We start from the raw sequence: 26,788 nt of genomic DNA, 5'->3' as shown, positions 1-26,788 counted from the left end.
CGCTGGACAGCGCGCCGCTTTAACGCGGGCGCGCCCCCTTTCTGTTGCGTAGAGGGCCAAGCCCCCAATGAGCGTGCCCGCGGAGGAGGCGGGAGCGCGCGGAAAATTAGAGCAGAGTGCAGAGGAGGGACAGAGGAAGATGAGCGAGGAGGAGGGTCAACAGACAAGGTTACCGAGGGATTAAAAAATAATAATAATAGAGATATTCTAAAGATAAAATGTTTTTATTTTACTTTTAAGGCTTGATTGTAAATGTAGTTTCACTCAAAAAATAAAAACCCAGCAAAAAAGTTCATGCATTCCTTTCCTCCCACATATGTACACCCTGATCTAAATAAAAATAATTTATTTTCACGGTAAGAATGTCTAAAATACCTCCAAATAATTTAATATTTGGCTGAGGCAATGTAAGCAGACACCTAAATGTTTTAATTAAGTTATTCATTAATAAAAAAAAAAAACAGCAGTTTTTATTAATGCAAAATTATCTTTTACCCCAAACAAAAACATTGAAATAAAAGTAACTCAAGCATTTCTTAATTTATTCTTTACTTTTTTTTTTTTTTTTTTTTTTAGCTTAAGCTATGTTTTATGACTGTCTAGTAAGAAATCAGTGACTTTGCGGAGTATTAATATGATGATGACTACAGAGAGGGGTCATGAGGGGTAACAGTTCACCCCTATAAATATGCTGACCTGCTTTGGAAACGATGCCAGGAAAAACTCTGTCCCACCATCAGAGATTTTGAGTTTTCCTAAAACTACTGGGATTATAAACCCATCTAATAAATAAAAGAATATGTGAAAAAGCACCCCACATCCAGTGATAAGTACAGAGGAGGATGTGTAATGCTGTGGGGCCGTTTCTCTTCTAGCAGCTCTTGGAACCTTGAAAATAGAAAATAGGTCATTACTAGGTATTTAAACAGGATAACCAATATTTGCTTTACACAACTTTACCACATGCATCTACATGTTAACCTGTCGTGTGGCAAATGTGAAGATAAAGAGAAATGATGAGTTTATACAGTGTATAGCATCCATACTGAGGCTTATTTTAGGCCTCATATTTAGAAGAATCAGTTTCACTTTGAGCTCTGCATCAGAAATCCAGCAGGATTATTTATGCGTACTAATCCTTCAAAAATACAAAAGAAACAGATCGTATCCGTCCCGCCGCGGCTTCAAAGACCGATCAGTGAGCGACGTGAGGCGGCGCAGTTAAAACGGCAAACTCGCTGAACTCGCCAGCCAAACAGCGAGAGCTCATGTATTTTTATGTAACACAAGTGAAGCCGGCAAAGATCAGAATCTGCAATGGAAATGACAGCACTGCCTCACTTCTTCTTCTTCTTCTTCTTCTTCTTCTTCTTCTTCTTCTTCTTCTTCTTCTTCAGTGGAGATGCCCGGCTCATGCAAGCATGTTTGATCCAAATATGGAACAAAAATGGGTAAAGAAACAAAAAACTGACCAAAAGGCTCAGATATATCCCACCCAGAGACACGAAAACTGGAATTCAGGGCGGCTCCAACAAGGACTGCTTTTCACAAGCACTTTTTCAACTTAACACCTAATTTGTAACTGGTCCGGTTTCCTCGGTAGAATCATGTGAAATAAGAGCCGGAGTGAGGCTCCCTGCCGTCCCCCTTTGGGGGGTTTTTGTGGCTCGTTTCACGTAAACCTCCCTGTCACTCGGCACATGTACGCGGTTCGCACTCGCTGCCGATGGTTCACGGTCTCCTCTGCACCTGGAAAACTCGCATCGCTTACGGGCACCGGATGTCATGGTAACTGTTGTTATGGAGACTGCAGAAAGACGAGGATGACGCAGCAGGAAGAGCCGTCGAACAGCTGAGGGATGAAAACAGATTTATTGACCTCTGACCCCCTCCCCTCCCTCCTAAATCTGCAGTGGCTCAGTCAAGACGTTTTGGTCGCTTCCATCTGAACAGCTGATGCTCTCAGGGAAACAAACAAAAAAAAAATGATTGTCTTCAAACCGGCAGCTTCTGCTCTGCGTTTTTGTGCGTCTGGTTGCCTTCCTCATGGCAAATAAAAATGCTCTTGCTCCACAGTTTGCAATCTAAAGACAAGAGGCATAAACACAGCGAAGCCTGGTGACCTCACCATGACATCATCAGTCATTCTGGAAGCAAACCACAGGGATTAAGAGGAACTTTACTCATCTCTTTGCAGGCAGAGTTGGCAATTAGAAACTCAAGAGTCCAAATATATACATGCGCCTTGAGACAAGTGTTTTTTAAATTTTTTAACATCTCCTGGTCGGCAGTGCGGCACTCAATAGGAGAAGCCCAACAGATTTGATATATATGAGACACTGCTAGACGTTGCTTTGGGTTCATTTCAAATGTAATTGGACGCAGAGATGGAAAAAAGAGGAGAAAAGAAAGGGAGAAAAGGTGCTTTTCTTGAGTAGAGAAAAAAGCACAGAGATAACAGAAGTCAGCACCGTTGACGTCTGCCTCAGAAAGAGAGAAAACAAAACCAAGAAACCACAATAACAAACTACTTATGCATATATGATGACAACAGTAACATCATTGGGAAGTCCGCTGCTGTACGTGGTACCACAAGAACTGCGGCCCGACTGAGAGCGTAGCTGACAAACACCTGAATCTGTGTGTGTTTTAATTTCCTTTAGCAAGTTTCAGACAATCTAAGCATTTTTTTTTTTTTTTTAAATCTCAAGAAAAACTTCTGGCATAATTTTGGCTGGCTGTTTGACCTCCCCGCTCTTCAGAGAGGCAGAACTCACGAAAACTGGTCGCTAAACAGGCACACTTCATGTTGTGACCATTCCAGAAGCTTAATATTAGCTTGCTTTATTCATTTCAAAACCAATTTCGGCTTGGGATCGCAGTCCGGTTTGAACACCAAACTGGCAATTTTCAATAATCTTACCTGAGTCACCTCTTTCAGACAAAATAACATCAGGTAGAACGGTCAGGAAGAGTCCAGGAACCACCAGATGCAATTACGCCTGCTATATATTAGCATTCACTAACTAACCCGGTTTTAAAGCTGACTGCCATTAAAAGCTTTGAGCGTTTTGGAGGAACTGGCCAGGCTTTAACAGCACCCCGAGCCTTCAAGCACAGAGGCGACAGCATCATGCTGAGGGTCTTCTGAGCTGCCAGTGATGCACACGTCAGTTTGAATGAGAAAGGCAAGTTCACTTAAACATGAACGGGACAACGTTCCCAGACATTCATCGATGCTGGTTTTGGAATAAATGCAGCACCTGGAAAGGTCGGGGCCCAAGATTTATTAAAAAAAAAAAAAAACAGATGTGAAAGAAAATCTGGAAATTCAAATGAAATCCACCAATTAAGATATGAAGCGTGCTCAGATTTCCACCAGAAGACAAAACAAAACGCAGTTTGCAGGAACATTTATCCGAATAGGAGTGCGATATTAAGAGGTTGCATGAGCGGTTTTGATTCTAAGTTGATTTTTTTATTTTTATTTTTTAAAGAAGAGCTCAAATTGCTTTCTAGAAAATCTAATAAATTCATTGACTTCATCGTGAGGGAATAAGCCCCAACATCTTCAAAATCCCTAAATAATAACGACATTCACGCGTCTGTAAACTTCTACGTATTCAGCGTCTTCAACGATGAAAACAGGCGCGCTGCTGTCGGGCAAGTATTTCTGCACAATGTCAACAAACAAACAAACAAAAAATAAAAGAAATGATTCCAGTAATTCCTATCGGGACATTTCGCTGCACCCTGGGGTGTTTTTTTTTTGTTTTTGTTTCCTTCCTCTTGCCTTTTCCGTATAGTCACCCTGCAGGGATGCGGCGCCGTTTGCTTCCCGTCAGTGAAAGCTTATTGCCTCCGATTCACAGAAACAACACGACCCGTCACATGACTCGTTTATCTGCCTGGATACTCCTGTAATCGCGGAGTTGTAGGAGCCGGTGCGGCGATGGGAAAGGGAAAGGGAAAAAAACAACACGGACTCCCACCCACGTTATGAGTCACGCGTGAGTCATCAAACGTGCCAGTAAAAGGCATCGCTGCATATTCTCTGGAAAACCAACACAACTACAGAGAGCAGTAAAACATTACAGCCTCCCCCTGCCGGGAATCCGTTTTTACTTCCCTTCCCTTTCTTTTTTTTGGGTTTTGTCCCCGCTCTGACTCCCGCGGGGAAATCACCACTTAAAGTGGATCTCCGATGAAGCGAGGAGGGAATCATTTCTGGGAATGCTGTCCCAACCAGACCCTGACGAAATTTAAAGCTCCACGGAAATTAAGCGGATACTTTTAAGATGCGGCGCAGTTGCAGAAGAGTTTAAAGCCCTACTTGTAAACTTCCCTACTTTTTTTTTTTTACTTAAGTGTGTTTAGTTGTAGATTTTATGTGACGGTATTCAACCACTGCAGTTATCGCTGCTTCCAAAACCGACAGTAAGATCGAGAAAAATCTTACTTTAGCATCAACTTTCAAGCTTTGCCACTGCTTCTCAATTGGGTATAGGTCTGGACTTTGACTGGGCCACTCTGACACATGAATGTGTTCTTATTCAAAGGCGTTTCATCTGAGTATTTGTTGTATGTTTAGGGTGGTTGCGCATGTGGAAAGGTTAAAGCCTGACTGGTAGATTTACAATTATCATCACTCAACCAAACATTTGATGTCTGATAGGATAAGATGCAGGCATCCCTCAAGGATAATAAATAATATATATGTATTTTTTACATTTCTAATTAAAAATGGCATGTGAAATACTTAGCATTTTTAAATAAACGAGAGAGAGAAAAAATATATACATAGTTTTGCATGTTAAGTATCTGGTTTCAGTGAGTCTAATGACTGGGCATTTTTTGGAGGGAAGTCCAAAACATGAACTCGGGTACCGAGTCAGGGTCAAGAAGTTTGCCCAACGCTGACACACTGAGAGCTGACGGAATATCTCGGGCTTTTTTCCAAGTTTCACAGACCAAAACAGCAAAAACCAAAAGCAAAAGGAAAAGCGCCACAGACTCAAAACAACACCCAGCTTCTCCAAAAAGCAAAGCCCCGCCTGTGTGCAAAGACAGAAACGTTTATCGTCGTCAACCAGGTTTAAAAATAAAAAAAATACGCAGAGCTGACCATTCCTTTTTAATGGCTTTGTGTTTTAATAAACGCTTCACGCGTCAACAAAAATAACATGACAGTAAAATACTTTTCTGGTTTAAATTATTACTAGTAAAAGTCAGCATTTTAAATAAAGTATAGCTAATTACACCTTCAGACAGTCGTGACCTGCCTGCCTTTTATTTAACACACTTCTCCGTGGCTGGATGGGGGGAAAGGACACATCCGATCCAAGGGCCAGCAGAGAAAAACGAACAATTAACTTGTCGAGCATCTTCCGAGTTGCCGTGGTTACAAACACCTACAAGTTTTTAAAAGTAGTCCAGCACCGTCGTGTGCGGCGCTGGGTCTCTCCCTGGATGTTTCCCTCTGGCCGTAAAAGAGCCTCGACTTAACAGTTTTACTTTAGCGAAACAGGCTTAAATTCCCCTTCTTAAAAGAGTTCAACGTGCATCTAATTTTGGTTCTGATTATTTTAAACCTCCCCTCCTCTGTCTTTCAACTCAAGGGGTAAAAAAAAGAAAAGAGTTACGTATGACACATGAAACCTTGAGCTGTCCTCGGAGAGGAGATCGGATCAGAGCAGAACAAACAGAGTTTTAGTTTCTCTTTCATGCCATTGTTCAGAGGCGCAACTCTGCTCTCTTGAATCTGTTTACAGCCGTTGGTCCTGCAGTCGAACCTGTTTTCACTTTACGGGAAGAGTTGCGAAACCAGGGGATGTCTACCTGCTGCGAAGAGGCACTTGATAAACACGCTCGTTATTGTCCACCGCAAAGCAAAACCGGTGGCGTCTTGGCGACGTCACGGCGCTCCGGATCCGGTTGGTCACCGCTGAGGGCAGGTGACGCGGGTGTGTCCCGGCATGTGGCAGATGCCGCAGGTCCGCGGTTTCCTCGCAGCGGGAGCTCTGCCGGCGGCGCCGTCTCCCGCCGTCTTCCTCCCCGTCTTCCCTCCGTCTTCGTTAAATGCGTTAAATCCTCCACCGAAGGAAGACGAGGAAGGAGACATGGAGAAGTTTGATTTTGCTGCTTGACAAAAAAATGCTAATTGTAATCTATTGTAATCTATCAAGTAATGCCTCACAGAGGCTGATTATATGTGGTAAAAATATTTGAGCTATGCAAATCTTTTCCTCCACTCCACAATTATGCAAGCCTGTCGCAATAAATCAATTAATCGCATGAAAAACTAAAATTACATTTGCATGATTGATTGTTTGTCTCTCTCTCTCTCTTTTTCTACCTGGATGACAAAAGTCTTCGGCCTGGAGCATTTGTCCTCAACTTATTACTTTTTTTTGAATAACTATTTTGTTTATAGAGACATTAGTATACATTTGATTTGTTGTTTCTGATATTTTATTTATTCATTTTGGATACTTAAAATGTCTTCTAGCTAAATGATCATCATAAATTGCTTGCATTACTTAGAGCTGGACGATACGGCTGAAAAACGTATCACGATATAAGTGTTTCACACCAGTCGATATCGATAATTATTGCGTCGTTTTTTTGTTTTGAATATCTGAAATACTGCCAAACTGGTGGCGTGACGTTTCATGTTTTTCCACATCGTCCTCCCCAACTGTTGTACTTATTTTCTCCACCATTGTTGTTTATTTCTAATTAGAAATAAACTAATTTATTTTTACGTCATTGTGTCATTATTAGGCACGATGACGAAGCATGAAACTGCTGCTGCGCAAGTTACTCAACAGGTTGTTGCTAGGCAACCAAAGAGCGAGTGAGTTAGTTAGCTAGCTGTGAGAAGGTTGAGCAGCTAAAGTAACAATAATGCAAGAACTCATTCTCAAAGATGAATAAACTTTACATTCTGATGAACCTTTAACACTGGAACTGAAAGACATTTTAAATATCCACAATAAACAAACAAAACGGAAACAAAAAAATAAAATGAATCATGAAGCAAAACTGTCCTTCAGTTTTATAAGGGCTGGTTGAGACCAGATCACCAGACTGAAGACTTTTATTATCCAGTTTTTGGTAGAAAAAGAGGAAAACAATAAATTATGCAAGTGAAAATTATTGAGTTTGTTTTAATTTATCATGCGATTAATTGATTTATCGATTATTGTGCCAGGCCTAATCACATGTCTATCGATATTATTGATTTATTGCCTTACCGTTATCAATATATCACTTGAAAACGATCTCAAAACAACATTATTGTTTTTTTCGTGCTTTAACTTCTGGGACAATTTATCGTCCAGCAAAACTTGTTATTGTGACAGACCTGCGACTGTGCTCTGTTGTGTGTTGATACATGACATAAAATCCCAGTAAATACACCGTGTTTTGCTGTAACATGACAAAATAGAAAAACATTCATGGTGTAAATAATGTCTTTGTAAGGCACTGTTTACTGTAAGCATGTTTAGTCTCATGGCTTTTTTAAGAGCCCAGACAAAATGTGAGACAAAACGCTTTGGGCTCAACAAATTAGTTGCTGTCTGAAGTGGTACACGTCCATGGACTTTGGTTTACTGTGTGTGTGTGTGTGTGTGTGTGTGTGTGTCTATGCGTGTGTTTATATCTGATGCAGGACTAGCTTCGGTTTCACTTTTAACAAACTGAAACTTTTAGGGGAATTTTCTGCATACCTCTGTCTCATTTTGATAACAGATGCTATTTAGATAAAGATCAGGTTAATCTTAGGACACACTGGGAAATAAAGCTGTAGATTTATAATGCCGATTACTAATACTGAAAGTGGAACCGTGTGTGAGCCTTGCCTGGTGGAGGTACGTTCTCGTCAGCCCACTGGAAGAAGCCGCACTGCTGGTCTCTCGGCTTCCCGCAGGTGTGGAACATGCGGCCCTTGTTGGGGCCGTCCTTCTGCACCGTGCGGGTCACGGCGTTGTCGTTGCAGTTGCACACAGTGTGCCCTCTGCCGCCTCCGGACGTGTTCCCGAACCCCAGCGAGGCCCTGGGAGCCTGAGGAGACCTATGCGCCGACAGCGGGGGCCCTCTGCTCTGCGGCGGCGCCCCCTGCTGACTCGGCTGATCCGCCCACAGGAAGAAGTTGCAGGCCCCGGAGTTGCATTTGTAGAACTGACGGCCTTGGTTGAGGCCGTCTTTGCGCACCGTCAGGAGGAGCGCGTCCTGGCCGCAGTTGCAGACGATCACGTCGCTACTGGCTTCCACGCGGACGCCACTGCCACCTGGTGGAGGTCTGGGCTGGGAGGTCCAGGCGGGAACAGGAGGCATGGAGGGTCTGGGCGGTGGCGGTCTCGGAGGCGGAGCATCATCTCCTCCTCCTCCTCCACTCCATCCTGTAGCATCTCCCGGTCCTCTGCTTCGTCCTTCTCCTCTTCCTCTTCCTCCTCCTCCTCCTCCAAGGTACTTGAGGTCCAAAACTTCTCTGAGCGTCTCGTCGCAGCCACCGATGCAGCCAACAAATTCCAGAGGCATCATGGGAGGAACGCTGCCTCTGCGGAACTTAAACTTCAGCCTGAAAAAGTCGGGAAACACAAATTCAGGGAGCCGAGCCCAGAGAGGGAACAAGTGAGAAGAAAGAGGTACGGTCGGTGGCCCTGAAGTACAAATCACTTCAACAAATCACTAAACACAACTTAATATATTGTGTTAAATACACAACTTATTCAAAAACACAACAGCATTAACAAAACGGCAGATCTGAGTGGGAAACTTGAGACATCTCTTATCGACGTTAGTGTGTTTGTCAGCCGAGCTGCGAAGTTTCGTAGTTTGTCGCGACTTAAAATAATCTTGGATAGCGGTAACTACGTTTGTATCACCGGCAATGTTCATATTTTCAACAAACGGCAGAATAATTTCCGATTCTTAAGCCAAAAGTGGAATCGTCCAATCAGGGATAAGACCTGCCACTTCCATTTGTGATTTTTTTATTTGTAATTGTGCTTAATCAATGTCGTCATGTTTGGGGCCTGCCATGCAAAGCAATGGCAGGAACCTATTGCTATTGTCGGAGAAAGTGTTTCTTTATTCTTTATTTTTCTTCCGTAACCGTTAATGCGGCTCGTACCGCTGGGTGCACACCTACAAATGAGGTATCAAAACCTGCAGAAAATTCACGCCATTCCAGCTATTACTTCTGGTGGGATTTGGGCTTAACGTGGCGACATAATTCGCAAAAAACTACGAAAAAAACCCCATTATAAGTCAATGGGAAAAATCCTAGAAATACCCTATTTTTGAGGATTTTCTGTGTCGTCACAAATTCACCTAGAAATGCTATTCAAATTTCATTTTGTAGATACGTCTGTGATCTCTTCGAAAGTGAAGACGGCTCGTCGATACCAGTTACGGTTTGTCCACAATTTGCCTCTAAGCGACCCAAAGTTTCTCATTTTTCCTAAAGTTAGAGTGCGTCTCTGGCTGCTTAGAGTGAGAGATGAAGACAACTTTTTCAACCCAAATCATTTTTGAAATCGCCATCACGCCCACAAATATCGCACGATTAGTATCACAATCGGTCCTGACATTGATACGCCTGTCTGCTCCGGTAAAATGTTTTCGAAATTTATCTAGACCGTACGGTTTTCTGTCACGGTGCTTCAGAGCAAAGTCATGCGACAGGATTTTCTGAGGCTGTCTGAGGCTCTCTCCCATGTATTTGAATAGAATGTCAGATCTGGGCACAACATTTCTTTCTCTCATCACTGTAAATGCTCTGAGTGAGGTACAGATATGAATCTCGGGACTATCGCAGAAGACACATAGGCCTCTCATACGCTCGAAACTCTTTTCGAATATGTATTACGGTTCCCGAACAAGAAGGATTTGTTTCCAATGCTTTTTTTCAGTAAACCGTGTTGGCTCAAACACACAATTGTGTGTTTGAGCATGTATGACTCACAGCTCACACCTGCTGAGACCATTATTTACCATGGCAACGGAACTCAAGAGGCTGTTGGCTGCTGATTTGGACTACAAATACGCATCGCTGTAGTTCTATCTATCCTCAGTTGAAACAGATCAGGACTGAGAACTGGCCTTTAGAACTACCCGCTGCTATGGGCTGTATATAACTGATTTAACTCAGTAACTGTTACACATGGGATTATTTTGGAACTTTAAAATTAAGCATACTGAAAATTTCAAAATAAAAGCCTTGAATATTTTACATGACGTAATTGCTCTTTTTGGCCGTATATGACTTTTTCATCCAAAGCAATGTTACACATGGGATTAGTTCGGAACTTTAAAATGGAGCATAATAATAATTTCAAAATAAAAGCCTTGAATATTTTTACATCAGGTAATTGCTGTTTTTGGCTTTATGTGACTTTTTCATCCAAAGCACTGTTACACATGGGATTAGTTTGGAACTTTAAAATTAAGCATACTGAAAATTTCAAAATAAAAGCCTTGAATATTTTACATGACGTAATTGCTTTTTTTGGCCGTATATGACTTTTTCATCCAAAGCACTGTTACACATGGGATTAGTTCGGAACTTTAAAATGGAGCATACTGAAAATTTCAAAATAAAAGCCTTGAATATTTTTACATCAGCTACTTGTGTTTTGAGCATTATATAACTATTTTAACCCAAGGACTATTACGCATGGGATTAGTTTGGCCCTTTGAAATGAAGTTTAACAAAACTTCCAAAATAAAAGCCTTGACAACATTTTAAATCGTACTGAATGGTGCACGTCCGCCTCGCTTAACGTTCTTGTGGTTCTCCGCGTGCCACTGATTACGTTGCGGCGTTCTTTAGCGTCGACGCCAATTTGTGGCGTGACGACGCCGGGCCCAAGCCCGACGGGCGCGCCTTGGCAGGCCCCGGCTAAATTTCTTCAGAAATTTTGTTTTTCTAGTTTTGAATATGTTGTGTTTTTAACGTTGTATTTTAGTGATTTGAAAGGTCTACAACCGTTCAGCTACAGGTCTCTAAATAACCAACTTGGACAAAGTAAACTTCGTCCTTGAAAGGAAGAGTGCAGACTAACTTTGAAACAAATAATAATTAGGAAAGTTGGTTATGAAACGCTGCGGTTTCATTTTGCTCAAAGTATAGAATGAAAAAAGAACCACACTGCACACGATTTTCAATTATTATTATTTTTTACAAATAATCAGAAAAGTGCGACTAATCATTTCAGCCGTACTCAGAAGGTTAAAGCTGTTGACATATTTTTATGACCTAACCCCACTTTAAACTGGATTTCATCAAGACGTATCAGAGTAGAAGGGGGCTAAACACAAATGCACACCACACTTTTCAGAAAATCTTGTATCCTGTTGTAACTAGTTTTGCAATGCACTACTAATGCCTACAATAAGTAGCTTAGCTGTATAAATATTTTTACATATTTAAGACAAAAGAAAAAGAGTAAACTGTCATCAAGAGGAAAAACATGCACTTTATTCTCAAGACTGTCCTTCATACAATTAAACAGAGCTATGCAGCCTTACAAGAGGCCTTAAATAAATAAACTATTAATAATTAATAAATACTATTAGGATCAAGCAGACTGATGCAGTTTCAGAGGTGATAAACCACCAACTGGTTTACCAAGGATGAACTCAAAGTTCTTCATTTCAAAAAGTCTGTATTAATGTAAGGCTTCCTCTTGTTCTGTTTTTGGGATTTGTGTTTTGTTTTCTTTTAAACAAATTTTAATAAATCTTTTTCTTCCCACAAATTTAATGCAAAAATTAATCATTCTAAAAGATTATCCCCTGATAAAATCCAGATTAAATGAATTATTATTTTAGAGTAATTCACATTAGGTGTTAAGAGAAGAAAAGATTGGAATACAGTGACATTTTAAACGGTTTGTTGTAAGAGAGTGCCAGCCCTATTAATCACGTTCGTATTTTAGCTTCAGTTTTGCTATTGAATATTATTTTTGCTGCATCCCGCTTTGCAAGTGTTTGATTGTTTAAGAGATTTATTCCAGAATCAAGAGGGATGGTGGCGCAAACAGAAAGGTGATGATGTTGTCTTCCACGTTTAAGCAGATATAAATCATAAAACAAACACAGGAAACTATTAAAACCGATCCTCCGGAATGTTACTACATACACAAACATGATTTAATACTTAATGATGTTTGTTTTTTTGGGTCAAAGCGATGGAGAGCCACCACAGGGGCCGCGGGGAGGAGGCTTGAACTGCAGCAGGCAGCAGATCGATGCGCTGGGCTGCAAACATTCACAAACGACGCTAAAACGGACCCGACCTGTCGTGTTCTCGGCTGGTGCCGGCTGCAGCCGGTCAGAGACGCACGGCACGACGAACGGATCCGTCTTCTGACCCGGACCCGGCTGAGGACGGGCAGGAGTTATCCAAAAAGTGATTGGAAAAAAACAACACCGCTTTGAGAACAAGCGGCGAAGCTCAACTTTAAGCTCCGTGAAGCCCGGTTGCTATGGTGACCGGAGCTGGTGTGGAGCACTTTGGCTGACTCGGAGCGAGCGTGCCCTATATTTGGACCGAGCCGAGGCCGGTGCTCAGGGGGTTAACGCCTACTTGTGTAAACAAGAGTTCAGTGGCGGCTCTTGCAGCGGAAGTGGCCGCCGATGGGCTCCAGAGCTTCACCGAGTCGCCGTCGCCGTCCTTGTTGTTGTTGTCATGGTTCGGAGGAAACTGAAGGTAGCAGAAGAACAGTAGTGTAGTTCCTGCGGGGTTGAATCGTGCTGAGAGGAAAATGATGAGTTGTGCTTCCTCCGAAACATCCAAGCAGTGAGATGGAGTGGAAATCTTTTTTTTTTTAAAGCTGTCGTTAGGCAACTTTTAAGAGAAGCAAGCAATCGCTGAACAAATGCTGTAGAAAAAATGTTGTCGAAATAATCGCTTTCTGCTTTTTTTGTCACGATTAAAAATGTCTCAGATTCCTAATGATAAATTTGAGAACTTAAAGAATAAAAATAAAACTCCACCCTCCTGGTAGGTCATGTTTTAACTGTAGCTGCGTTTTCAGCACAGTTGTGTGCAAAGCTTTGTCGCTATTCAATGTCGAAACAACACAATTTCGGCCATTAAATCAGAGAGGTAAGTGAACTCACATGTGAATACGTCTGCTCACACGTTGAGTCATTAAAAAACATTCCGCTCCATCCCCCTCCTGTCACTTCCTGCCGTCTTGTTTGTGTTTTTCGCCAGTAATAACATCCGGTCGTTCGTCACATGACTCGCAATAACGTTCAGACTGCAGTTTTGCGAAATACACTAATCTCAGTAAGGCCGACAAACCTGATCATTCAAAACATTTAGTCGTAAAACGTGAGTTGTTTTTTTTTTTAATTGGCGTCTTTTCTATAAAGCAAAATTATTTTAGTGATTCCAATTATGCGCAATTTTACAGTCAATATAAACGCAACTACGGTCTAATTCATTCTTTAGCTTGAATTTTACTACTCACTCCCGAGCCTAATTATGAATGAGCAGAAGCTGTCTGGCAACATGAAGTAGGCTGCTTCATAATGCCCCGGTCTCACTCAAGGGTTTCCACCAGTGTATTATAAGCCTGGCGGGCCACCAGGCTTTACTTGTGCCCACACCAGGCTTAGCATTGCTTATTTATATAAGTCTTTTAAAATGTTTGCATTTTTTAAGACTTTATAGTTGGTGGTCAGGTGTTAATCTTTCAATAACACATAATTATCAAGTGATATTTTCAAAGTTCATGTCAACTTTAAATATTGTTTAACTCAAAAACACGACGAGCCGCTGGATGAATGACTGCCCTAGCACCCAACCACCAGGCTAAACAAGTTTTTTGGGGGAAACCTTACACTGCATTAAGAACAGATGAGGAAGAAATGAACTGAAATCCGCATAGAAAAGGGCAACAGGAGGCATTTCTAATAGTTTGGGACTCAAGTGAACCGCAGTGAGAGTCATTATCTGTGGAGAAAACATGAAACAACCTTTATGTGAATGGCCAGCTGACCACAATTACTCATCTATGAGGTCGCAAACAAACCCAGAACATCAAAGAACAGCAGCGATAACTTTTTGAGCTGCTTCTATTGTCTAATCAATTAATTGGTGCATTTATACTGTAATCTGCTCATAAATGTTGTTTGTTTTGAGTAATAAAAAAGCTGGATTTCCCTGGGTGTTAGTTTTAATGTGTCAGAACAGATTCCCCTTAATATAGCGGCACCTCCTGCCATTATGATCTTTTGAACCACAGCAGCCCAACAGGAAGCACAGGGATGTCCCCAAGCTGACACAAATATGGCGTCATACTTCCCCTGACGTATTTGTGTGTTGGAAAAACAACATTTGACGAAAAAACCCCTCAATGTTTTGGACTTTCACTTAATCAGGTGACAGATCCAATCATCAAAAAACAACTTTCTGAATCTTAAGAGTGATGAGAACGTTGTGTTTCTGTGTTTATGCTACTAGATTCAGTCTTGAAAGCTACTAAATGAGGCTCGTTGTGGGCAACCGCTTTGTTAGGAGGTAAAAAAAAAAGGCGTGCGAATCAGTGTTGCCACTTTTTACAGTGTAACTCTTCAGCGCCGGAGCTAAAGAGTCGCAGGGAGGCGTGGTGTCGGTACTCACAGGTGAATGGGGCTCGGTTGACATGTGGGACAAACCCCGTCGTCCCTGCTGACCTCCAGCACCGCGTCCGGGAACCAGACGGCCGTCTTACAGGCCGGGAAGCCCACACAGGCCAGAAACCTACTGCAGATACACACACAGGAAACAGGCCAATTGTCCAGATAATGAATCCAGCAGTGGGATTGCCATATTGGGCTTGTACTTCTTCACATTTTCCCATGTTACTTCATTGTGTTTTATAGACACTTAGGACCGAGGACCGAGCTGGATCTATTTGGCAGAAAAGAAGCTGCAAAAATGTTGTTTTCTAGATGCATAAAGCTGTAGCCAAAAGGTGCTTCAAACACAAATCCTCCAACATTATTCTGACTAATATTTGTAAAAAATTAGAAAACCAGACATCGTTTTCCTTCTGTTTCACAATTATGTGCTACTTTGTGTTGGTCTATCACATCAAATCCCCAAAAACCACACTGATATTTGTGACTGTGATGTGGAAAAATGCTAAAAAAAGCAACAAAAACGTTGCTTCTGGACTAAGATTGAAATTCAAACATGTAAGTTTATGTGGAACTACGGACTAGACGAAGGTTTGTTACTTTGTTATTTAGAGTTAGTCAGTCCCCCTCTCTCTCTGCTCTCACCTGTTTCCCTCCCTCTTCTTCTTCAGCACCATGTCCCGCCCACAGTTAGGACACTTCCTGACCGGCAGCGGGACCTCCATGTCCAGCTGCTCTGCGTCGGGCAGCTCCAGAGCTGCGCCCAGGTACGGCGACAGAGCCTCGTCTAACCTGAAGCGACGAGAAAAAGCAGCGACATGTTGCTAGGACACAGCGTACGCAGGGCGCCAATCCGCTCCGTCGTCGTATAATTTAAAGTGAGACTAACTTCTTCGCCTTCCTCACGGACTCTATGAAGACAGCTTTGTATTTCTGGATGTGGTGCTGCAGAACGCTCCGCTTGTCCTTCCTGCCCTCCGACACCAGCTTGAGGTCGGCCTCCAGCTCGGCGCGCAGGTTGGGTTTCGACATCTCGTAGCCCATGGAGTTGTAACCTGGACGCACAATCGCCACAGGCGACGGCATGTTAACGACGCCGCGGTTCACGCAGCACATTGCGGCGCGGAGACGCAATGAGACGCGGGCGAAGTTACCCTCCACTAGTCCCATGCCGAGCTCCCCGGGGAGAAACCTCTGGTCCGCAGTCAGACCGACGTACATGCGACTCTTAATGGTCTCGATGTGTTCTGCGTGTGTGGCATCCGTTCCTGGAATACACACATTTAGTGCAGAAAATCACACACTATACATTTTAAACAAACATGATATATGCCTTGTTTTTTTATAGCCACAGAAAGTAACCCTGGCACAGCACTCTGTGTTAAGGATGTTAGTTTCCTGGCTCAACTGTTTTTATTTTCAGTAAAAATGTACAACCGGTACCAGTGCTTCTGTGTTTAGCTATCTCTTTTATATTACCATAACATAAACATTTTAAAACACTTTTATACACTTTAGTAATTGCTGCTTTTAACTCCCTACAATTTTCTTCCCCAAGTCAAAATGACACACTTTGGCAGATTTATATTCCCAGCGTTCTCAGTAAGGATTAACTCTGGGATTAAATGCCAACTGACGTTACATTTAAAGATGGCACAAATTTTAGAGGACAAATAAAACTATATTTTAGCAATCTGCAAACAATGTATAAGTTCCTGGATGTGAACTGAACTTATTGTACTACAGTGAACCGTGTGTTTAACCTAAAATTACATGTATTTTGACACGTTCCATGTAGTTGTTTTTTGTTTTATTTCATTTCTAAAAACTGTTATAGTGATGTAATGACATGTGGACCACTTTAAGAGTAGTGGCAGCATTGCTGCAGCTAAATGTGGATCCTTAATAAACTAAGCTAAGCTACATTATGAACTAAATTAAATCAAAAATTTGGGTGTCAGTATAAAACTTTGCCTTGTATTTATGGTAGATATTTCTACAGTGAATTAAAACCAAATACGGATGGTCAGGCCAACTGTTTGAGTAAAAGAAAACTAAGTTTGGTAATATAAACATTTTCCCCCCCAACTCTAATTTATTTAGTTTTTTCCGTACTTTGTCAGACTTTAAAACTATTTCCAACTTGACCCTTCCAGACCGAAAGGAGCACCGACGGTACAACCAAATTTGCAGTACCGTAATTCCGCCACACTTTTGTGCAATCTGAAAAATTCCAACGGTTTCTGAACGGGGAGACGTTGCGCTTTCCAGCCGGCATCGGGTTGCTACGGTAATTTCACCCCCGCCGCAGCAGGAAGTGAAATTAATCTGAGGGTCGCTCTTTTAATAGACGGTAAATTGCGACAATAACTTGCTAGATATTGAAAGTTTTAGTTGTTATGGATAAATGGGCAAACATATTACCTCAAAGAACATTTAAAGAAAAAAGGAGAAATATCCAGGGGGACATTTGAAACTTGGGTCATAAAGGGTTAATTCCACACTTTCACAACTTTGTGGAAGATCCGTCTCTTTTCTCCCCGCAAAAGTACCTGTGGCTCAAGAGCCACACAGCGTAACATTTTGTTTTTTTCTTTTCTAAGGCCCGATGCCTCTGTGTTTCCTGTCATCTTCATAAGAGAAGGCATCAGTAGCGCTATTGCCATAAAGTAATTGATCCATAGAAAGTACTCCTGCTTCTGCTCTTCAAAGTTTAGCAAGGTCTCACAGAAGCTGATGACATATATTTTTTTTCATTTTAGACAGATTTACCGATGCCGTGCTTCTCCATCAGGGATATGAGGTCGGCTTCGGTCAGCAGCTGAGGCGGACTCGTCTGTCCGTCCACCATCTCAATAGCGGAGGGCTGGAACTGGGAGCCCTGCTCATAAACTGGTATCAGCTGGAAAAAAAAAACAAAACAACAATGCAATTTTCTTAATTAGTCACTTAGAGTAGAAGCGATCGGTACTTTCAACACAAAAATAAAAAGTAAGCCCACCTTTGTGCTCCACCTCTCGTACGGGTAGACGTCCAGGTAATTCCTTGCAATAATCATGAGTCCAGATGTGGAGAACTTCTCCTGAGCAATTTCTATTTCCACCACCGTCTCGTGCCCCAAAGCGTCCTGGGAAACGCAGGCCAGGAAGTGCCGCACGATGAACTCATACACACGTGCTTCGTTGCCCTGGGAAACGAGACACACAATCGAGATTTCCACGCACGTTCGACATGTTTCCGTCGGTTTCTACGACCTTCCGGCAAAACTTTTACCAAGTCGGGTTTCAACGTCTGTATGTTCCACAAAACAGCATTATACTTAATCTGGCTTCAAATTCAGAAGAGAATTAAAGGGCTGTTTAGTTTTTTTCCCCCCAAATTCGTTTAGCACCAGAGCTAATTCAGATCTGCTCTAATTTCACATTTTGAAGCATGATTACTGTTCAATATGGACTGAAAAAAATCCAATGACTATTAAATAGATAAACTCTTCAAAGGGCAGTTAGTGATTTTCGATTTGTTTAATGCTTTTGTAAACGCTCAATCTGTAATGTCACCTGGTAACTGTTGGAGTCACTTCAACTGGAAAAATTTAAATGACATAAAAGTCTAGTTATAAAACCTATTCATGTAATCGGTTTAATTTTTACACTCTTCTGCAGACTAACATTGTGAAAAGACAGTTTCATACCTTTCCCAACTTTTTAAGTCAGCCTAGAAATGTTGTTTAAATACATTTCAGTTGTTTTATACGATGCTAACTCACATCAAATGTCGTCTCAAATAAGTTTATAGATGAAATATAATTGACTCAATTCAATCATTCCAATTGATCCTAGTTGTCAAACAATGTAGACAAATTCAGATTATTATGTAAATTGTTTACAAATCTTCTCTCTTACTGAGCATGCGTGTAGCGACAGTGGCAAGGAAAAACTCAGCTTTAACAGGAACAAACCTCCAGCAGAACCAGAACCTGGCTCATTAGGAGCAGCCATCTTGAATGTTTGCATAAATACCACAAGGTTACTTCTACCGTGAGAATCTTATGTAACCTAAAAATTTCACTTGATTTTGCTACAAATGATTTCCCCCCCCAAAAACGAATCAAAAAGAAGAAAAAAAAAAAGAAGAAGTAAAGAATGAAAACAAAAACGACGTGAACCAACCCACCTGCAGCGTGTTGGTGTACTTGGTGGGGTGTATGGGAGGGTGGGCCTGGTCAGAGTTTTTGCCCTGCCGTGGGTTGGGGCCCCCAGGCTGGTCCAGAACCCGCTGGGCAAACGTCCCCCACTCCGGACTCTGCGCCTGCTGCTCCACCAGGGGCGCCAGGGGAAGGTTTGCAGGAAATATGTTGGTTTCTGTGCGAGGATAGCTGATTAACCTGAACAGGAAATTTTAAAAAATTAATTAAAAATGCAGCGTCATGTCGTATTCGCACAGAGAAACGACGCTCTGCAAAACACCAGAAGGTCCCTGAGTGTCTATAAAACGGGAAAGACTCTGACAGGCAGGTAAAGATGGAGGACTAATGAACTTAATGCTATACCCACCCTCGAGTATAAAGCTTTTCAGCAATCTTCATCGTCTCTTTGGCATTTATTCTGAGCTTCCTAGACGCCAGTTTCTCCAGTTCCTGCACGTCAGATCAACACAGAAGACTTTGCAAACAAGAAAACGATTTTTCATGCTGCGGCTTACATCATACGTGTTGCTGTTTGCTTTTATTATCTTACCACAGTGTCCAAAGGCAGTGGTCTCCATTTGCTCTTGGGTTTGCTTGTTACTGAGGTGACTGTTGCTATGGGATCCTGGAAATAAATCATAATATATTCTCTTTTCACATGTTACTTTTGAACCGTATTTATTCGCACGAGTCAACAAACATTTTCTAAACGGACCGCAGTGTGTTGTGTTAGCTGCAGGAGCTGCTGAGACACACCTCTGGATAAGTTTATTTGCATGGCGCGTTTCAGCAACAGGGCTGTTCAGAGTGATTTATATGATGAAAACAAAAGACAAGAACATTATACAGCAGTGGTGTAATAAGGAAAGCGATAAACATTGGAATACAGACTGCAATTAACGAGGTTCCGGTCATTGTTAATCGAAGGCAGGTCAGAAGAAGTGGGGTTTTTCGTCTTGATTTGAAGGCTAAAAACTGTAGCTTTGCAGTTTTCTGGAAGTTTGTTTGTGAGCATAGAAGCTGAAAACTGCTTCTCCATGTTTGGTGATGAAGAGCAGACCAGAACAACTAAACAATTCAGTGATTTATAAACCAGCAGGAGAATTTAAAGTCTATTCTCTGAGCTACAGGGAGCCAGTGCAGGGACTTTAGAACTGGTGTGATGTGCTCCATCTTCCTGGTTTTCTGCAGCTTTTTAGTCAGACCTGTAAAGACACTGTTGCAGTCATCAAAGCGACTAAAGATAAACACGTGGATGAGTTTCTCTAATGCTGAGACATTAGTCCTTTAATCCTGGAGATGTTCTTCAGGTGACAGAAGGCCGACTTTGTAACTGTCTTTATGTGGCTCTGAAGGTTCAGGTCAGAGTCCATCACTACTCCCAGGTTTTGGGCTGATCGCTGGTTTTTAGTTGTAATAACTGAAGCTCTAGATCGTTCCTAAGATAACTTTTTTTTTTTTTTTAAGTTTTGGCACATCCGCACATTTATCTGTTCTAAGCATCTGTTCAGTGATTGGATGGGTTCAGAGTCACCCGGTGACATCATAATGTAGAGCTGTGTATCATCTGTGTAGCTATGGTAACAAAACTTAGATATAGAAAGATAGATAGATATAAAATAATAGGGGTTCCCAGGGTTGAAACTTGGGGAACCCCACGTGAGACTAATGTCCGAGTCGATGAAAAATTACCTATTGACTCAAAGAAGTCGAACCAATCAAGTACTGTACCAACCCAGCTGTCCAGTCCTTTAAGTAATATGTCATGGCCAACAGTATTAAGTGCTGCGCTGAGGTCAAACAGAACCAGAACTGTGGTTCACCCACAGTCTGTGTTTATGTGGATGCCACTGAAGATGTTGACAAAGGCAGGCTCAGTGCTTTGGTGAGCACTGAAACCGGACAGAAAGACATCAAAGCGGTTGGCCATTGTTAAGGTACATCAGAGAGCAAACACACACACACACACACACACACACTGCAGGCATGAGTTTAATAAGCAGGCTCTGGCATCACCAGCGAGTTTCTGTAATAGCAAAATAAAAGCAATCATTTGCAGAAAACTACATATCGTAGTAATTAAAAAAAAATAAAAATTGTTTTGAAAAGAGAAAATCTAAACAGTGAATGAAGATTGGAGACTAAAAGAGTGAATCATCCAGCGTTGGTGGCTCAAAAGAGTTTGACGGGGTTCACATTGAATGATCATCAAGTGGAAAGGAAACGATAAATAGTTTTCAATATTCTAATCTGAAAAGTGTGGCGTACATCTGTATTCAGCCCCCTGTACTCTCATGCTCAGCACATTCCTGAATTTCTAAAATTCAAGAACTGCGTCGGCGTGTTGCAGTTTCTCTGCTACGTCACTTCTGATTGGTTCTCGTAGCTTTATTCATCATTTTCTGGTTGAGGCATCACGTTTGCACACCTCTGCATCTGGACGGAGTATTGCTGTCACTTTTTTTTTTTAAACTTTCGGACAGTTGTTATGATGTGTCACCGTGGCAACGTGGTGTTGCTTTTACAGCTGGGAGCAGCTGATTAGCATCTGAAAACGTCAAATGAACATATCCTCATCTTTCCAAAACATTTTACTGTGGAATATCTTCTCTGCTGCCCAGATATTGAACTGTTAACACGTCAAGACGGTCATACAGCAACATTCTTCAGTCAGAGGCCTCTTCAGATTTGTTGAAACACTGACTGCTACAGGAGATCCTTCCTTCCCACAGCATCACCAACCACAACAATTCCTTGAAGATGCTTGGATGATATGAGTTACGACAACATTTAATTTCTCTTTGTGATCAATAAAGTACTACAGGGGCAAATATTGTCTCTATATGTCAGGAAACATAAGAACTATTGTTCTCCACTATTTTCAGTACAAGGTCAACAGTGTTTGGTACCAGCCTAAAAAAGAATAAAGAAAAATAAACACCGTTCTTAAATGTAAATGCCGTGCAGTCTGCAGTCATTCGGAGCCTTGTTGCTGTGAAATGTAACAGCGGCCCAACCTTTGACAAACAGAGGTAAAGGAATAATAGCCAGCCTGTGATGGAGTGAGCTCTGACCCGCTTCTGTCTTCCGACACTCGCAGCTCGCTCTGTGGGAAAAAATAAATAAAAAAAGAGCGAAAAGCTAGCTGAGTGATAATTACAGGGCTCGTCAGCCTCGCTGGGAAAGAATAAGTGTTTCTCTTGATGACGCTCCCGAGTTCAGACGACGCCTCTTCTGTTCTGTCGTCAGTGGGTGAAACCACTCGGGATTTAGAGCTCAAACGCGCCAAAGCTGGATCAACGAACAGAACGACGATCCAACATCACACAGTCTGAGTACGGAAATCAGAAAAACAAACAAACGAACAAAAAAACTGGAGACTTTGAATCTACAAGGTGCACTGGGGTGATACCAAATACGGCTTCGCTACCAGTTTTAATTACAGTGTGATAACATATGATTATTGGTGGGATACGTCCTTTATGTTGTAAGTTATTCGCCCGTTCTGTTTAAGATGCGCTGCCGTGTTTTCGGATTGTTGTTCTGGTGAAGCTGCTGGGCAAACTAGCAAACAGCTAAAGATGCTTTGGTATAAGGAAGTGCAATTTGGTCAATGTTATTGCGATATTTAAAATATATACACATATACTGTATATTTTAAATGTATATATATATATATATATATTTTTTTTTTAAATATCTCTAGTATACATATATATCAGTGCAAGTAGCAATCCTAACCTTACTGACCATTTTGCAGCTGTTATCAATAATATGAAGGACAAATCCTGCCAAGATTGACAATAAATCTAGAAATAAATAAATTGCTTGTTAAGGTGTTTAATGTGCCAAATAATGCTTCCAAAAAATGAAAAATTAGAACTTTCCAAACTTATTTGATTATACGGTGTAACATAAATTTGTCATTTTCAGCAGCAATAATTTTAACATTAGAACTATTTAATTATTAATTTGAATTCTAATCTCAATGTTTTATTAAGTTTCATTTTCATTTCATAATTTGCTTTCTCATTTCTTTGATATTTATTAATAAAATATTGTCACTTAATGTCAAATTTTACTTAATTAGTTTTTTTTTCCAGTTTTTGTATATTTTCCAAATTTCATGTCTTTCCTTCAATATTTGAGAATAAATATGAACAGAAAATCCAGCCTCCAGATGTGCAAAACCCAAATATTGACCCTCTAGAGCTGAATACACGTGCATGCCACACTTTTCTAACTTTATTTGTAAAAGTTGTTGAAGCGATGTGTAATTTTCCTTCGATTTTACAATTAAGTGCTCCTTTGAGCTGGTCTATCAACTAAAATCTAAAATATTAAATGAAGTTAGAGAGTTAATGAGACTCAATGTGCAAAAGTTACAGGGTTATCAATGGTATAATCAATACCGTGATTATGCTCTTAAGCCCCCCACCCCCAAAAAAAAAACATACCTCCATGCAGATCTGGTAGAGCACCAGACAAGCTGTGTGATGGAAGAGACGGTTTCTCTTCCAGCTGAACTCAACACTGTCGTCTTCCACCTCATGGAGCACTGAGACAAAGACAGACATACAGGGCAGGTTTTATAGCGTTAATCCAATCAACTTTTATTTCCAGTACGGGAATTCTTACCTTTGATCTTGTAGAAAGTCTCGGGTATAAAAGCCTGAATGGCTTTGAAGCGCTCCACCACAAATCCCAGGGTGGGAAACTGACAGCTGCCGTATGAGATCAGCTGATTGGCCAGAGACTCGGGGAAGATCTTCTGCAGGCGAAGCGTCTGGAACCGGGTAAAGGACGCACCTGACGACGATCAGAAGACAGACGGACGAGTGGAATGTCGTCAGACAACTTATGAGTTCCAGTCGTTCTCATATCTTCCTGCTTAACGGAGCGGTCGCCGCCTCACCTATCCGCAGATCCAGCTCCTGCCGGACATCGACTGCGTCGCTGACGTTGCAGTCGGGCTCCGTCAGCGTCTCACACGCTCTTCGAATCGAGTTGGGAGTGATCTCCGAAAACTTCGCTCGAAAGATTTGCAAATTGGGTTTTACTAGAGAAAAGAAATATATATATATTTTTTAGATATTAGCAGACAGAGGAATAATGTGCAAAAGTAGTTTGTGGATAAATACGAACCTGCTTTGCAAACGTCAATGATTTCAAAACCAATGTTTTCTCCCTCCCGGTCACAGTCAGTCCAGATGACCAGCGCCTGGCACTGCCTCGCTTCCTTCTCCAGAGTCCGCTACCAAAAATTAAACACAAAAATTTGACCTTTTTTAATTATATAATCAAGTCATGTTATATCAATTTACAACTTAAAAAAGCTTTAATAACCAAATGAAAACAGTCCAGGTGACTTTCTGAGATTTATAAGGGATGATTATTAACCACTGACATGAGATGTAGGACCGAAATACAAATAGTCGCGTATTTTAAGCTAGTTTTAGTTCCACTCTACATATTAGTGGTTAATAAAGTTTTATTTGATAAACTGTAGCATAAAGAGAGTCAGTTGCTCTGAGTATAAATCCCATTTCTCTAAGTTATGGTATTGTCACATATTCTTCATTAAAGTCCAGCTTTTTATCAGCGCCCTCTAGAGGTGACTGTAACAGAATCTTGTGCCAAGACTTTAAAAAACAAATTATGGTTACAAAATCAATTTTGAAACAGTTTCTGCTGTATGTACATGTGTTGTGTAAAGTTCAGGATTTTTCCTCCAGTGTTTGGAGTTGTTGCTGCGCACTGTGGCTCAGCTGGGAGCTGGCTGAAACAAGGCTCCTCTTAACGCTAGGTGATATGGCTTAAAAATAAAATCTTTTTGGTTTTTTTAAACCAATTTTGATTTTGGATATTAATAAATTTTTTCCTCCCTTTTTAAAAAAATGCTGTAAATGACAGAAAATATCTTAAAATGGCTTTTACTTCAGTAATTCCTTCTGTGGGTTGACCTGAATTTGTAGTAGAAAGAAACTGAATCAAGATGGCAGTTGAGTTAAAATCACCTTGGATACCCAAGAAAAGCATCGGCGAAAAAAAACAAACAAACATATTTTCCAAAATTTTAATAATCAAAAACAAAATATGTGATTAATCAATCAAATCAATGCAATTCTCACCCCTAGTCCTATGCTTTTTCTTTCCTTACAAGACTAATTTAAATGAACATAGACAAACATCGGCTATTTAAAGAAATTAAAGTGACATGCTTTAGTGTTTTGTTTTTCCTCTCAGTTCCAGCCATACCTTGATTTGAACCATGTTGTCCGGGCAAATCTTCTCTACCTCTGCATCAAACAGCAACACGGGACTGCAGCTGTGCCTTGGAAGAGAAACGACAAAACTTCAAGTGTTAAATCGGAGGGTTTTCAAACAGAAAGGGTTTCCGTTTGAAAACCTATGCCTATAGGCATAGGTATGCCTATGCATAGGTATACCTATGGCATGCCAATTGGCATGATAGGTGCGCTATCAGCATACCTATAGCAGGTATGCCTTTGCCATAGGCAAACTTGCCATAAGCAACTAAAGGCATATATTCATTTCAACTTACCATTTCTGGAAAGGCGCTTTGAACTCCAGACCCAGCAAATGGCCTGACACTGAGGTCATTGTCACTGTCACATTCTGAGATGAGGACAACAACCAGAGAAATCAGAGAGAATCACAATCAGATATTCAAATGCATGGGTGGGTTGCTTACCTGGCCAAAAAGATTATATTCATACTCATATATTTTATTGAACTTCGAAAATCCTTCTCTCTGCAACAGAGAAACCCATAATGAGCTGTGCTGGCAAAGAATAACAAGTCAATAGTGTGGTCATTACAAAACAATGGAAATAATGGGAGCTTTCTTTTACTTTTTCTGAGGTTATATCAGGTTACAGTGATACCTAAACGCTTTAGTAACAGTGATCAGTGACTCACCCTCCTGGCTCTGCCGCCAGACATGATCTCAGAGATGCCTTTGGCTGCATCGTTCTTCTCGGCCACGCAAAGGACCCGCTTGATCTGAGCTCGGCTGCGAATCATGTCTGCCCCCTGCGCTGCGTCCGAGCACCAGCGGCTCCGTGTCGCCCAGGAAAAGCCCGTCCTCGCCCGCAGTAGTCCCGATCGAAGCGTGGATCTGCCGAGGAGGTGCGCTATCAGCATGCCTGGCCCGCTGTCACATGAAGCAGCAGCGGCTGCCCTCGGACTCAGCCTCCCCGGTTCTGCTGCTCTTCCGCTCGGTTAGCATCTTAGCTAGCAGGGATGTGCTAAAAGCATCGTGGCAGCTCTCAGAAAGTTTCTCAGACGGCTAAAAAGTTTTCTCCAGCTAAACAAATTAACTTTTAGTTTATGGAAAATCGATAAAGAAAAGAAAATGAATAGGAAGTTTTATAGACTTGTTGATATAATGAACCGATTCGAGCCCAGTCAAAGTGACACAGTTAGCTTTGTTTACAAAATCCGCGCCTGACAGTCAAAATTACCGTAAAGGAGACCGTAAACGTGTCGTAAAGTCCCCAGTGTCGTAAAAAGTTGAATTGAGGAAAATTAATTATCCCCTTTTTACTATATGTAAGATACAATAAACTCACTAACTTTTCCCTGTGTTTTTAATAATACCTAGACTTGAATAAAGTACATTGAATGTTGAAATGTGTATCTATGTATACAATTTAATTTGTCACGTAATATTATTTGGTAAGAGCTGCAAGGTATAGAAAGAATTCCCTTACACTAATGTGGTTTTCTAAAATGACACTTGTAGTAATAATAATTAATTCCTCAGCCATGTTAAATGTGTTGAGAAAAAAGTTGCATCACTGTTTCTGACTATTTTTTCTAAAAACTAAACGTAATTTTAAAAAGCACTCGTGAAGAATAACTATAACTATGACAAAAATAATAATAAAAAAAGTATATTATTATTATTATTATTATTAGCCAAGACTGAGTCTA

At 41.2% G+C, this 26,788-nt stretch overlaps 1 protein-coding gene across 1 annotated transcript; it reads right to left on the bottom strand.

The window, feature by feature from the left end:
* Positions 1 to 5,121: 5,121 nt before the first annotated feature.
* Positions 5,122 to 26,338, bottom strand: top3a (DNA topoisomerase III alpha). Its single transcript, XM_023349544.1, has 19 exons — positions 25,772 to 26,338; positions 25,545 to 25,604; positions 25,395 to 25,468; positions 25,088 to 25,163; positions 23,975 to 24,083; positions 23,745 to 23,888; positions 23,468 to 23,638; positions 23,287 to 23,387; positions 19,380 to 19,454; positions 19,197 to 19,279; positions 18,817 to 19,027; positions 17,645 to 17,830; positions 17,416 to 17,545; positions 15,798 to 15,911; positions 15,533 to 15,698; positions 15,289 to 15,435; positions 14,645 to 14,767; positions 7,866 to 8,584; positions 5,122 to 6,138 (listed from the first exon to the last, which is right to left on the bottom strand). Exons 1-19 carry the CDS (start codon positions 25,994 to 25,996, stop codon positions 5,939 to 5,941), a joined length of 3,114 nt encoding a protein of 1,037 aa, XP_023205312.1. The 5' UTR covers positions 25,997 to 26,338; the 3' UTR covers positions 5,122 to 5,938.
* Between the last annotated feature and the right edge of the window lie 450 nt (positions 26,339 to 26,788).

The sequence above is a fragment of the Xiphophorus maculatus genome, chromosome 16 (assembly GCF_002775205.1).
Source record: "Xiphophorus maculatus strain JP 163 A chromosome 16, X_maculatus-5.0-male, whole genome shotgun sequence".
Lineage (NCBI taxonomy): Eukaryota > Metazoa > Chordata > Actinopteri > Cyprinodontiformes > Poeciliidae > Xiphophorus > Xiphophorus maculatus.
The sequence above is the reverse complement of the archived record's forward strand: the minus strand, read 5'-3'. Positions and strand labels throughout refer to the sequence as shown.

Bases quoted from the DNA above. Each gene is read 5' to 3' on its own strand.
- top3a (XM_023349544.1), bottom strand. From the start codon at position 25,996: ATGCTGATAGCGCACCTCCTCGGCAGATCCACGCTTCGATCGGGACTA. The intron at 15,699-15,797 runs GTAACTTCGCCC...TTGTGCGTCCAG, and splicing joins CGGCATGGGACTAGTGGAGG to GTTACAACTCCATGGGCTAC. The intron at 14,768-15,288 runs GTGAGAGCAGAG...GTGTATCTGCAG, and splicing joins AAGAAGAGGGAGGGAAACAG to TAGGTTTCTGGCCTGTGTGG.